The sequence below is a fragment of the Bacillus rossius genome, chromosome 16 (assembly GCF_032445375.1).
Source record: "Bacillus rossius redtenbacheri isolate Brsri chromosome 16, Brsri_v3, whole genome shotgun sequence".
Taxonomy (NCBI): domain Eukaryota; kingdom Metazoa; phylum Arthropoda; class Insecta; order Phasmatodea; family Bacillidae; genus Bacillus; species Bacillus rossius.
Window position 1 is genome coordinate 12,413,057 of NC_086343.1, and position 12,018 is coordinate 12,425,074.

General features: G+C 40.2%; 1 protein-coding gene across 3 annotated transcripts in view; it reads right to left on the minus strand.

Annotated features, from left to right (window-relative positions):
- The window catches only part of LOC134540472 (protein MMS22-like), a 48,292-nt gene that overhangs the window by 22,571 nt on the left and 13,703 nt on the right, over window positions 1–12,018 (minus strand). For all 3 annotated transcript variants that reach the window (XM_063383244.1, XM_063383246.1, XM_063383245.1), the window contains 5 exons: window positions 9,309–9,512; window positions 6,926–7,039; window positions 5,761–5,973; window positions 3,359–3,591; window positions 836–1,112 (listed from right to left, as the gene is read on the minus strand). In XM_063383244.1, coding sequence (XP_063239314.1) covers window positions 836–1,112; window positions 3,359–3,591; window positions 5,761–5,973; window positions 6,926–7,039; window positions 9,309–9,512 — 1,041 coding nt within the window. The remainder of the gene's footprint in view (window positions 1–835; window positions 1,113–3,358; window positions 3,592–5,760; window positions 5,974–6,925; window positions 7,040–9,308; window positions 9,513–12,018) is intronic.

Below are 12,018 nucleotides of genomic sequence, written 5' to 3' on the forward strand. Positions count from 1 at the left end.
AGTCACCATCAGGGATTATGAAATGAGTATCAAAGATGTAACGAATGGGTGTAAGAACAGGAATATGAGAAACCCAACTAGCTCATTGCAACATCCCACACATTTCCCACCAGCCACAAAATCTCAGTTCAAACACTGACATTTTTACCAAATGATTACCGGATTACATTTTAGTATCCATTTTATTTTTCAAAAATGTGCACAAAAAAAACAGCAAACTGTCTGAAATTCATATTAGTGAGACATTCACACAACATTTTAAAAACATCAGCAATAATTCAGGAAGTCTATAATACCTGGTGAACCAATTTCAGGACTTTCAAGCATTTTAATAAAATATTTAACACCTGGTGAAAATTCATGTTCAACAAACTAAAATTTAACACGATCCAAAATGCATAACCTTGCTGATTTTTAAGTCAGAAAGCTACAAACGAAAGATGCGATTGTTGGCTGAAGGGTGTTGGCCGACACCGTACGCATGCCAGCATCACGAAAATCGTCATCTTAGGCAGGAGGGAGAAAATGATGAACAAGGACGACGAGGGGGTTTTCATTGCACCACCAGCAGCACAGCGCTTGCAGAGAGAAACACACAGCGCTTGCAGAGAGAAACACACAGCGCGACGGAGTTTCAACAGAATTTTCGGCAATTTCCTTCTGATTTTTTTATTATTTTTACAAAAATTTTTTTCAACAGGTTCTCAAAAAGGATAGATATAGAGGGGCAATAGAGAGGCGGTCGGAATAAACATGGTCGCACACTGCATTTATTCTGCTATCAGTTTTCGAACCAGACAACCGCGCCGAGGGACTTGCGACGTGGGAAACTGACCACCTGCTCCTGCTCGGCGGGGAACGCGACGGCCAGCGCGAGGAAGAGTGACGCCAGGTGGTACAGCCCCAGCTCGGAGAGGCCGGCCGTCCTGGCGGGGGAGAGCCTGGAGAAGATCCGGCCCTTGAGCTGCTGCCAGGCGCGGCGGTCTCCCTCCCTCGCCCCGCGCCGCACGAGCGCGCCCAGCAGGCTCAGGAACAGCGAGAAGCTGTTGGCCCCGGGGGGCGGCGCGTCCAGGAGGGACCGCACCTGCCCCAGCAGGGCGGAGCCGCTCGGGCTGCGACACAAACCGCGCTTCAACCAAACGAAATTAAACCCACCCGTGCACAGGCCCGTGAGAATTTTCCAAATTTTTTTGAAAGCTAATAATTAACTGCTTCTATTTGATCTGATCTTAACCCTTTTAACTGCTATGATCGAGTTAGCTCGATGTGCTCCAACATGCACACCAATGCGACGATCGAGATGACTCGGACGCGATCGTTGTGATGCTGCATCAGTTGTAGATTAACATGTGACATGATTTAGTTTCTTTTATCTTAGGAGCGGTTAACGTAAAGCTAAAAGCTAAACATATACTTCTCGATTCCACAATTATTTGGTTAGCACTTTCTCAAAATATAATTTAAAATCCACATTTTTGCCATCCGTATGTACGCAGCTAGTAAAACAAATAAAGATTTGTAAAAACAAATAATAAATTTTAGGATAGTGTAAATAAAGAGCAATCTTGTTTTAAGAAAAGAATATTAAAAAAAAAAAACAGAACAGAAATATAGCAAAAAACTAGTGTAAATTAAATTTTTTTAAATTTTTGTTATTTCCACATTTTTTCTTTAAATACTCCAGCACTGAGGGGTTTAAAAACCATCCAAGTATATAGCAGTTAAAGGGTTAAATAGTAACACTTTAACGTTACTAACATTCGCTTACTTACGAATACCTGACATAGCATACCTCGTAAGTTTGTAGTCATAATAAAAAACACGAACACTAAATAGGCTCTCTTGCTAAACAGTAACGGTAAAAATTATATGAACACTATTTATTCATTGGACACCGAACCATTATATTCATTTTGTCACACGGACCAGAAGTGAGAAAAAATAAACAATCCTCAAAAAAACAAAACATGGACTACAATACCCCAAAACATGAAAACTCCATTACGATGGGTATTAAAAGAAGATCACTGCTGCTATTTTTGAGCTGTATTAAATAAATTTATAACATTTGTGAATATCCGTAATACTGTTCGAATCCATGCACGTACGATTCCGGGTTAGGGTAATTGTGGATTCGAACCGTACTCGAAAATATAGAGTACCCGCACAACCCTACTTAATTCCGTAATAAACATTTAAAAGTAATGTGAGGCTTTTAACCAAAAACAAATATTTGTGGTAAATGGAATCCCCAAAATGTATGGATTTTAAAAGAGAACAACAAACAGCGCATAACCTAAGTTAGTTATTTTAATGATTTTTTTTTAATGTACCAACTGATCTTTACTATTTCCCTTTTAAGAAGTTTTTATCATCCAGTCCCTTGAAAAAAGTCATAACAGGATTATACTAGTAACAATATAAACCCTCCCTCCCATTAAGTAATTTTAAAAATTCAGAAAATTTCAGAATACATTTTTTATTCTGAAGGGGGAAAAACCATAGTGATCAAATTATTTCCCCAATTTTAGAATCTTGCAGAGGCATACTTCACACCCATACACAGAAACACCTCTTTAAGAAGTTCCTATCTAAATACATTTCTTGCTAAATTAGTATACCATATTTACTCGAGCAAAGGCCCCCCCCTTTTTTTCTCCATATTTTCGACTCCAAAAAAGGGGAGGGGGCGGCAGGAGGGAGAGAGAGGCAGCGTTGCGGCGGGGGGGGGGGGGGGGGGGGGAGAGAGGCAGAGGCGTGGCTTAACCTCCCTCCTGCCAGCTAGCCAGCCAACCAGACAAAGGAGTGTAGGTACCTGCTCCACCCACTTCCCTTCCTCCTTCACTTCCCCTCTTCCACCCCTCTCCTACTCCGTCAACACTGCACATCAACACAAGCCCTTGAGTCCAGCTTTCTTTATCTTTATGTCGTTTGAGATAGGACTAACTGCGTACGTCTGTCACGCCTCACGACGTACGTCTGTCACGCCTCACGAGGTCCTACTGAGAACGGACAAACTATAATACCAGTCTCTGTATCACTGCCGCTTACAAAATCACCTCCCGCCGCTCACAATACGTGGCTTGCTGTTTGATGCATGCCAAGCTTCCCTGCCCTCAGATAAACCCAGAAAAACACGTTTTTAAATTTTTCTCTCAAAAAGTTTTACAAAAAAAGGAGGGGAGGGGCGTATACGCGGGCGGGGCCTTTACGCGAGCAAATACAGTAGTTAAATTTTACATAATACTTAATTATCAGCCTAAACTTTAAGAGCCGTCTCAGAAACCTTCCTCAGAGTCAACAGAGTGGTATTTTCAGACTAGGTAGGTGGAGGACAAACAGGCGGGTGCCTGCCCACCTCACGACGGCGATGGAGTGGGGGGTCGCCCCCCTCACGTAGAAGGCCGAGTCGAGGCGGCAGTGGAAGTACTCCCACAGCAGCAGGACCGGCTCGGTGCTGAGCTCCCACCACTCGGTGACCAGCGGCCCCACGAGCGCCAGGTAGGCTCGCAGCTGTTCCTCGGCGACGGGGGGCTCCGCCCCGAGGCACCGCCTCAGGATCGAGCTGAGCTGCTCATAGTTGCTCCGCACCTGTCCCACGACCCCTCCTAATCAGCTACAGCGCGATGTCTTTGCATCAGACACTTCTCGGAGACACACAAGCCATTTCTGGACACTACAGTATAACGATGGCTTAGAATGAAAACCTTGTATCTCATAAAATGCAAATTTTACAGCAGAGAAAAAAAAAAACTGTGCTACTGATATACGTGGTTTCTTTTTTCCCCCGATAGAAAGCAGTAGGATGCACATTTTATTTCTTTCGGCCAAACATTTTGTGAGAAACGAGGTTTTCATTCTAAGCCATCGATAAATACAGCGTTTTATCGCATTATCGTCACACTGTTATTTTAGAGTCAAAATTTGAAAAAATATTAATTCCCGCATAAAAACTGCACGTTTTTGGGTCCCGCTGTTAGGTAGATTCCAACTTTGCCAAAGATCACAGGACAAAGTACTGTGCAACAGCAATCGGTTTTCTAGTTGCCATCAGGCAGTGTGTGTGGTAGTTAAAACGCGAAAACACAATAATTGCAATTACAGTAAAACTCTGTAAGATGTACGATTTTTTGTCCGATACGGTCAAGTTTTTCGGTCCTGCCATTTCCTCCGTAAAATGTACGTTTTTTTTCTTTCCCATGTAAGGGGTTGCCCATAAATTTCTTTTCTCATAAAGTTCAAGTATAAACGTGAGGAGTTATTATTTTTAGTGATGGGTCGAGTCACCCTATTTCAGCATCGAGTCGAGTTCGAGTTAAACAAAGAAATTTATCTTCGAGTCGAGCTCGAGTCGAACTCATAGAAATTTGTCTTCGAGTCGAACTCGAGCCGAACTCATGGAAATTTGTTGAGATGAGTCAAACTTAGCGAGGTTCAAGTGGCAGAATGATGAGCGAAATAAATATAAGTTAAATATTTCTCAATATAATATATGTAATTAAATATGAAAACTTTGAATTATTGAAGGTTGCCCTACACATTTTGATTTTTGTATTTTTTTTTAAACTTCATACTGACGCTTTAAGTGAAAATGTACATCCAAGTGACGAATCAGACGTGAATTTGATGATGACTGAGTCTTGTATTTTTTGCAGCACTTGCTTTTAGCTGTCTGATGATAACATTTTTCAAAAAATTCCCAAATCTCTGCTTTTGATTTCTATTCTTCACTTTTTGACGTCCCAGGCCGTACAAACATATCTATTCCACTAATATTAAACCGTTTATGATTAATACGACGCCGGCGACGCAAACTCAAGTGTAAACATAAACTTCAACAGCCTCAATTTTCCGTTCGGCCATGGAAAACTGGTTGGAGATTTCAATTATTGTTAATATCAATTTGCCAAAGTGGCAACATTCCCTGGCTGTATGACGACTACGTAGGCCATTGGCCCGGAGTTAAAATGGCGGCTATCTAGTGTTTAGTAGTAAATATTATTTACTTCCAAAGCTGCCCAAATATTAACGTGGTCTTGTTCATGACTGAATCTAGAGAACATTTTTTAAATTCCGTTATAGTTAAATAAAGGTATTTTGTTGCAGTTATAAATATTAAGTGCATATTGAAGGATGGGATACACTGTTTGCGGTTACACACGATCGAAAATAAATAATCTTCCGACTTCGTTTTCAAGGTTTTCAGTGTTCGATCAGAGGTTTTCCACTAGGTAGGCCTAAATAATACATTTTATTTTATTTTAAAGTGCATGGTTTCGGATAAGTACCTACCTTCACTATTGGAAATTGTGCAACATTATGGTCGAGCCAAAAACTAAACTTTGACGAGACTCGAGGACACGATCTTAATCAACTCGGTTTTCGAGTCGAGTTTAGTTTCGAGTCTCGACCCATCACTAATTATTTTTATTTTGTGTTTGAAGGTTGAAACTACAAACATCAATGTTAAATTTCCCTGATTATTTTTTTTCTTCTTACAAGACTTTATTTTTATTACTTATTTATAATACTATTGAAATGAGGATTGTAAGACTAAATGGGATTCTAGCAAACCCGATTTTAGAACCTTTAAAATAAAAAATTGATAATTTTTAACCATGGAGTTTTTTTTTTTCCAGCATCTAACACTTCCTACTCTCGAATAAGAGAAGACTAGGCGATAGGAACCTCGAATGCTCTACTCAATAGATTTAATCTGTTTCAACGAGCTATGCTGATGCCAGCCTGCCGACAACTCACCCTGGCGCACGAAGGGCCCAGGTAAAGCCCTTCAACGGAGTAGCCGCCCAGCTGGCTCAAGTGGAAGAGGAACCACAGGCAAAACCCGGTCGGGTTGCTGCAGTGAAACGCGTCTGGGGCGGTCACCTCCGAGCAGTTCCTGCTCACTGTGACACGGTCGCCCCGCCTCTGCTGCACTGAATCCAGAAGTACTTTGACGAGGCTTTCGAAAGGCTGTAACACACACCACAGTTACAAGCAGGTTACGGAAATTACATTTCAATCCACACTTCAACACAACAGCTGGAAAATATTAATTAGTAAAACATTCTTTTAATTTATAGTGTAGCTTGTTTTTTTTTTTTAAAACACGTTTGCTGCAAAATGCAAAAGTGATAATAAAGTACCAAATTCACATAATTTATGAATATAAAAGACTCAAGAAAGAACAAATGTTTTAAAAATTATTATTTACTCTTAAACCTTTCTTCCAAAATTTCAAATTGCCATCACCCACAATCAGTTTCACCCAATATTTCTGGAGTAACTTAAATTCTGCATCCACTTATTTTGGAGACTAACAACACAAATCTTTTAGGATAAGCCCCTACTTAAAGGTTTTTCTTATATGTGACTTATGTTCTTTTAAACTTTCACGCAGAAACACAATTATGATTATAAAGGCTCAATTCCTTGTATTAAGAAATGTATTATCAGGCATGGAAAATAAAAAGCCACGTAAACTACAAGTTCGTTTAGTTCAATATCAATGTGGTTATTTTTATTACAGTAATTTTAAATAACACCAACACTAGTCTCAATCGATGGGCAGATCGTTGAAGTTAAGGCGGTGTCTTACACAAGATGTTGATTTTTAGTTTTTCTCCTCATTACTATTAGTAAATTTAACTCTCTACCTCTGTTGTATTTGCTTTTTGGCATAAATATTTACAAAAGATTTGAATTAAGTGGGATGTAATAGCTGTAGAAAGTCGTGCAAATTAAAACTACAAACACTTGTGCGACATTTTAAATTCATTATTTAACAATAAGGAAATATCTGTTAAAAAAATTAAAATTGCATTCCGTGAACAGTCCGCCGGCTCCCGACTGCTAAGCGGAATCGTCTGACAAACCGAGGTGTAAACGGTCGCAGTGTTAACCACCTGCACTTGCCACCACCCACCTGAACAGACAGGCACAGCTGTGCGGTTTCCACCAGCAGCTGCAGCATCAACCACATTTCCTCCACGCACCTGCAGCTGTAAGGGGGCGTGTGCGGCAAATCATGGAGCGCCGTCTGCAGGCAACACAATGCCAGAACCACCGTCAACTCCGAATGGTCATTCCTGGGGACACCTGCATTTCGCGAATATATTTCGTGTCTAAGGTATTTCACGAAATACTGTAGCTTTTCTCCTGTGGTTATTGGCTGAGGTCGGGGAGAGGTGTCGTCCCGCTCTTGACGGGGCCAATGAGAATGTGGCCACCGTACTGCTGCACCCTCAATTCACCATGACTCTTAGAAAAAGCTACAGTGTTTTGTGAAATACCTTGACACGAAATGAAATCGCGAAATACAGGTGTCCCTAGTCATTCCACACCACGGTGAGTTACTAATATATTTTTTAAATAATTAACCTATTTTCAATTTTCTGAAAGAAATAAAGACAATCTAGCCTTCACCACCCCATAACTGTACTAGTTCAAACAGATCCTGGCATACATCAAACAAAGTGTATTACTATAGGCTTAAAAAAAAAGTGGAAAAGAAATGTATTCAAAGTCTGGGTCATAGCAACCTGAAGTATGACATATCCCCCTTAAATTACCATCACCGAGAAGATTACATGACTTCTAAGTTTTAAAATCAACTCCCGGACCAATTTTAAATTCCTTAACTTTCCAGAATGTGTACACCCTGTTATTTTTAACTATAGACATGGCAAATTGCAAGTGATAAATTTTCTCAATAAAAATATTTTCATTTTGTAAATATAAGTAACTTGCTCAATTTATGTCACCATATTAACCTACAGTAGGGTAGCCCCTACAATTTTGGGCATTAAAATTTTTTACTGAAAGGGTTGCCCTCAAATAAGGGTTGCACCATACACACACAATCCCGATTTTGCATATGACCATGGTTCCACAGGTTGCCTTCTAAAATTTCCACCTTCGTAAAATCGGGGTTTGCCCATTTTGACACTCCTCCCCCCACACCAAAGAAAAACACTTTTCTTCTCATTTTGAACCAAATAAATCTGGTATTATTTGTGTATTTGGTCTTAATAAAAAAAAAAACCATTAAATACTATTAATGCAACGAGAAAAAAATGACTTCCAACCACAGTATGTAAACATGGAATGCGTGCTATCCCTCCTCCGCAGCCAGCTGCCCCGCGGTCGGTCGGTCGGTCGGTCGGTCGTTCGTTCGCCCACCCTCTGGATTGCGGCAGGTCTAGGATCGTTGCACCTCTCCCATACCACACAATAAAAAAATATCTACTGTACTTTACAGCGCATCATGCGGTGTAATTGTGGCCGCCTTTTATATTCCTACGATCACGTGCATAGTGACTTCTTCCAGTTGTTAATACTAGTAACTGCACATATGTTTTTCATAGGCCTACAAATTTTAAAAATTTCTCAAATAAAATTGACAACCGAACCATGTAAACATATTTTTAGACTAATTTTAACACAATGATTCAAGGGCTTTGCACTACTTCTTTACTTTCATTTCTCCACCATCTAATGTTATGGTTACCACTCAAATTTCACAGTTTTCCTATGCACAATGAGAAGACTATGCGCCAGTTAAAAGTTTTGCACTGGGAGGAGATACCGTGCTAAAAACATTAGCGACTTATCACCTCGCCTCATTAACACAAATACACCTCAGACTAGGCGGGCATCTTAAGGGCTCCGCCTAACCGGTTACTCACACGGTGCGCAGAGCTTCAGGAAAAACAACGCGATTTCAAAACTAATCAAGCCATCCGAGTGGGGTCTGCTTACGAAAAGCATTTAAGAGTTCCCTGTGGGCCGAAAAGTACTTTTGATTTCGGATTAAGTTTTTAAACTGTATTTTTAGAAGGGTTGAAACAGCTAATTGGAGTGTTTTCAGAGTACTTTTTAGGCATAAAACAACCGGTATATATATTTTAAAGCACTTAAGAGTCTTGCATTACACCTTTATCTTAATTTCTCGGCCATAAAATGTTACGTTCACCGCTCAAATTTCACAGTTATCCTGTGACTACGAGAAGAATGAATGCCAATTCAGACAGAGCCTTGCGCTTAGAGGCTATACCGGGCTAGAAATACCAGCGAGCGTCGAGCTTATCATCCCGCCTCACTAACACACATACACCCCTGACGAGGCGGGCCCCTTAAGCTTTCGCAAGATGGCATCAAGCTGTCGTGAGGCATGAGGCGGTGCCGTGCAGCACTGAGACATGTCGCGCTGCATCTCGTCCGATTCCGCGCGCACCCGGCCTGGTACTCTGCCCCCAAGCCACGACTGCGCAGGCCAACCCCGATGACGGGGCGGGAACCGGGCTCGCCTTCTCGAACCGCCTGACGGCGAGCTCCAGGAGCTCGGACGCGAGCAGGGCCAGCTGCCTCTCGAAGAAGCTCTCGTCCAGCTGCCGGCGGGACGGGAGCACGGGCCGGTCGCCCCCGAGCCGCGCCAGCTGGTACACACACGTCAGGTGGAACCAGCGCAGGTCCAGGTGCAGGTGGAACAGACTGTACCACGCCTCAGGGAACTGCAACAACGCAGGAACTGCTGTCTCTCACCTCAGCGTGAGGTCCCCAACACCACGCACACAATCTCATTTACAATATTTCTTCACCTAAACCTCTAGTCATTAGCAGAAACAAGATTCAATGGTTTTCTTCATAGGGCAATATTCTTTTAAAACCAGAAGTGTTTCGTGTTTTTTTTTAATTTATAAAAGTTATGTTTACTCATAAGAATACTGTGTTATCCTAAAAACATGACATCTTAATGCCAGATATTTCACCAGTATGTCTTAATTTAAAAAGTTTACACATGTTAAATTACATACAGTAAGTCCTCGGTTTACGTCGGGGTTACGTTCCTGAAAACCGCGACGTAAATAGAAACGACGCAAAATGAGCCATGTTTCATGCCACCGGCCGACCACGGCCCAAGGTCGGCCGGAAGCGCTGGCATACAGAAGTGACAACGGGCAATTTTATCAGCAAATTACAACCGACAGCGTGGGAAACAAGTCCAACTAGTACTTCTCAGCTTTATAGAATGGTTATTTAACCAGCTGCTTTATTACCTTTATTGATTGAAATATAAAAACAGATATATAGTCGTTTGGAAGACATTTTATGAAGAAAAAATCATAAATTGCAGTGAGCTGATACTGTAGGCCTACTACAAACGCATTTAATCACGATAAAGTTAACAACGGCACGTTTAAAACTCCGGCCAACTCAATGATATCATAGCGACTGAAGTGTAGAGCTGTAGCAAACCGTATGTATTCGTTACTGAGTAACGGGTGCGGCATCTAGTAACGAGTAACGAAACGTTACACACGAATGCATTTCGTCACTCGCATTTTTCGTATGTTTTACGCATGCGCGCGCTTATTCGTTACAAAGAACGATGTTTGTTTGTTAAGAAAAGTATAATTTGGAAATTCGTCATCCAAGTTTTTACTGTTTATCAAAGGTATTGTGTGTGTAGACAAAGTTTGAGATTGGAACAGAAACAACGTAAGAAAGTATTTTTTACAAATTATAAATATTAGGGTTGTGCGAATGTTCGGTATACCGATACCGAAATCGAAATTTTGCTACTTTCATTTTCGATTTCGGTAAGAATTTCATCTGTCGAAGTTCGTTTTTAGCGAAATATTTCGAGCCAAACGAAAGTTCAATAGCTTACCGAAGTTCGTTTGTTCTAGTTGAAAAAGAAATCGTAATTTAATAAAAATGTACTTTTTTTTAAGTCCCCGCCAAAAATCATATCTTCGCCATGCAAAACGGTTTCAGTTTAAAGTATCATATTTTCACTATAACGTATAAATTCTACTAGTAGCGCTGTATTACTACACCAAAATTTACTTAAACTGGTAAATAAATTTCCAGCTAAATGATTAATGTTGTAGAACAAAGATACACAAATACCACCGCAACGTATTTTCTAACCTCTAAATTCTCAAAACAAAGTTAACAAACAGTAGCGCGCACTACCATAGATTATACCGTACGTAGTATGCGACGTGAGCAACACACCACCATTCGATACATCGAAAGACGGAAGTTTGAGAGAAGTATTAATTATTTAGACAAAAGTGTTACGCTACGCTAAAAATACTGTTTGATGTCTGTGCCGGGATTGTTTATTGTTATTGTTGAGTTTATTTTCAAGTTACGTTATTTAGACACCGCATTGTATTTGTGCTACAATATGAATGATCCTGGAGATAAAAAGAAACGAAAGCAATTCACGCTTAAGGAAAAAGTGGATATACTCAGAGAACTAGACAAGGGGAAAAAAGCAAGTCGCAGTAGCGAATACATATGGCATTGCGGCTCTCCTGTAGCTATTTTTTTTATATATTTTTTTCTCTTTGTAAAGATATGTATGCATGTTTCAGTACTAAGTACAAAAACTTGAGGTACCTGTAAGTACTTAGCACTGAGATTCTACTGTAATGTCTTTATATGCAGGGTGGCCACTCTATTATTAAAACCAAATTCCAGACTTTTTCCAGATTTTTCCAGGTTTTCTTAAGATTTTCCAGGTTTAAAAAAATTGACATATATGTGGCAAAAAAATATATTTTGAAATAGTTTTTCAATTGTTTTGATTAATGTTGTTTACCGACATCAAGGACACTATAACAATAATCACTTTAAGAATTTATTAAAACCAAGAATACTCACCAATCAGTGAACAAATTACAAAAACATTTTGAAGTATTTTGAAGTGTTCTTGATATAAAGTGTTATTTTATTTAAATAAAAATCGCTGATACAAAAATTCTCACTTTTCCACACACATGAACCATTTAAAGTTTTTTTATTTCTTCATCAATGAGGGCTGCCTCTTTTAAGGCATCATTCATTATTTTCGCCTTTTTTGCCTCCAGTTCCCTTAGATTTTTTTGAGCTTCTCTTTTCTTGTCCCTTTCACTTTTTTCAGCCTCTACCTTCTTTCTTTTACTCTCCAGATGCTCCTTATAACGCGCACAAGAATTCCTTGCATAGTGGATAAGCGATTTAGTA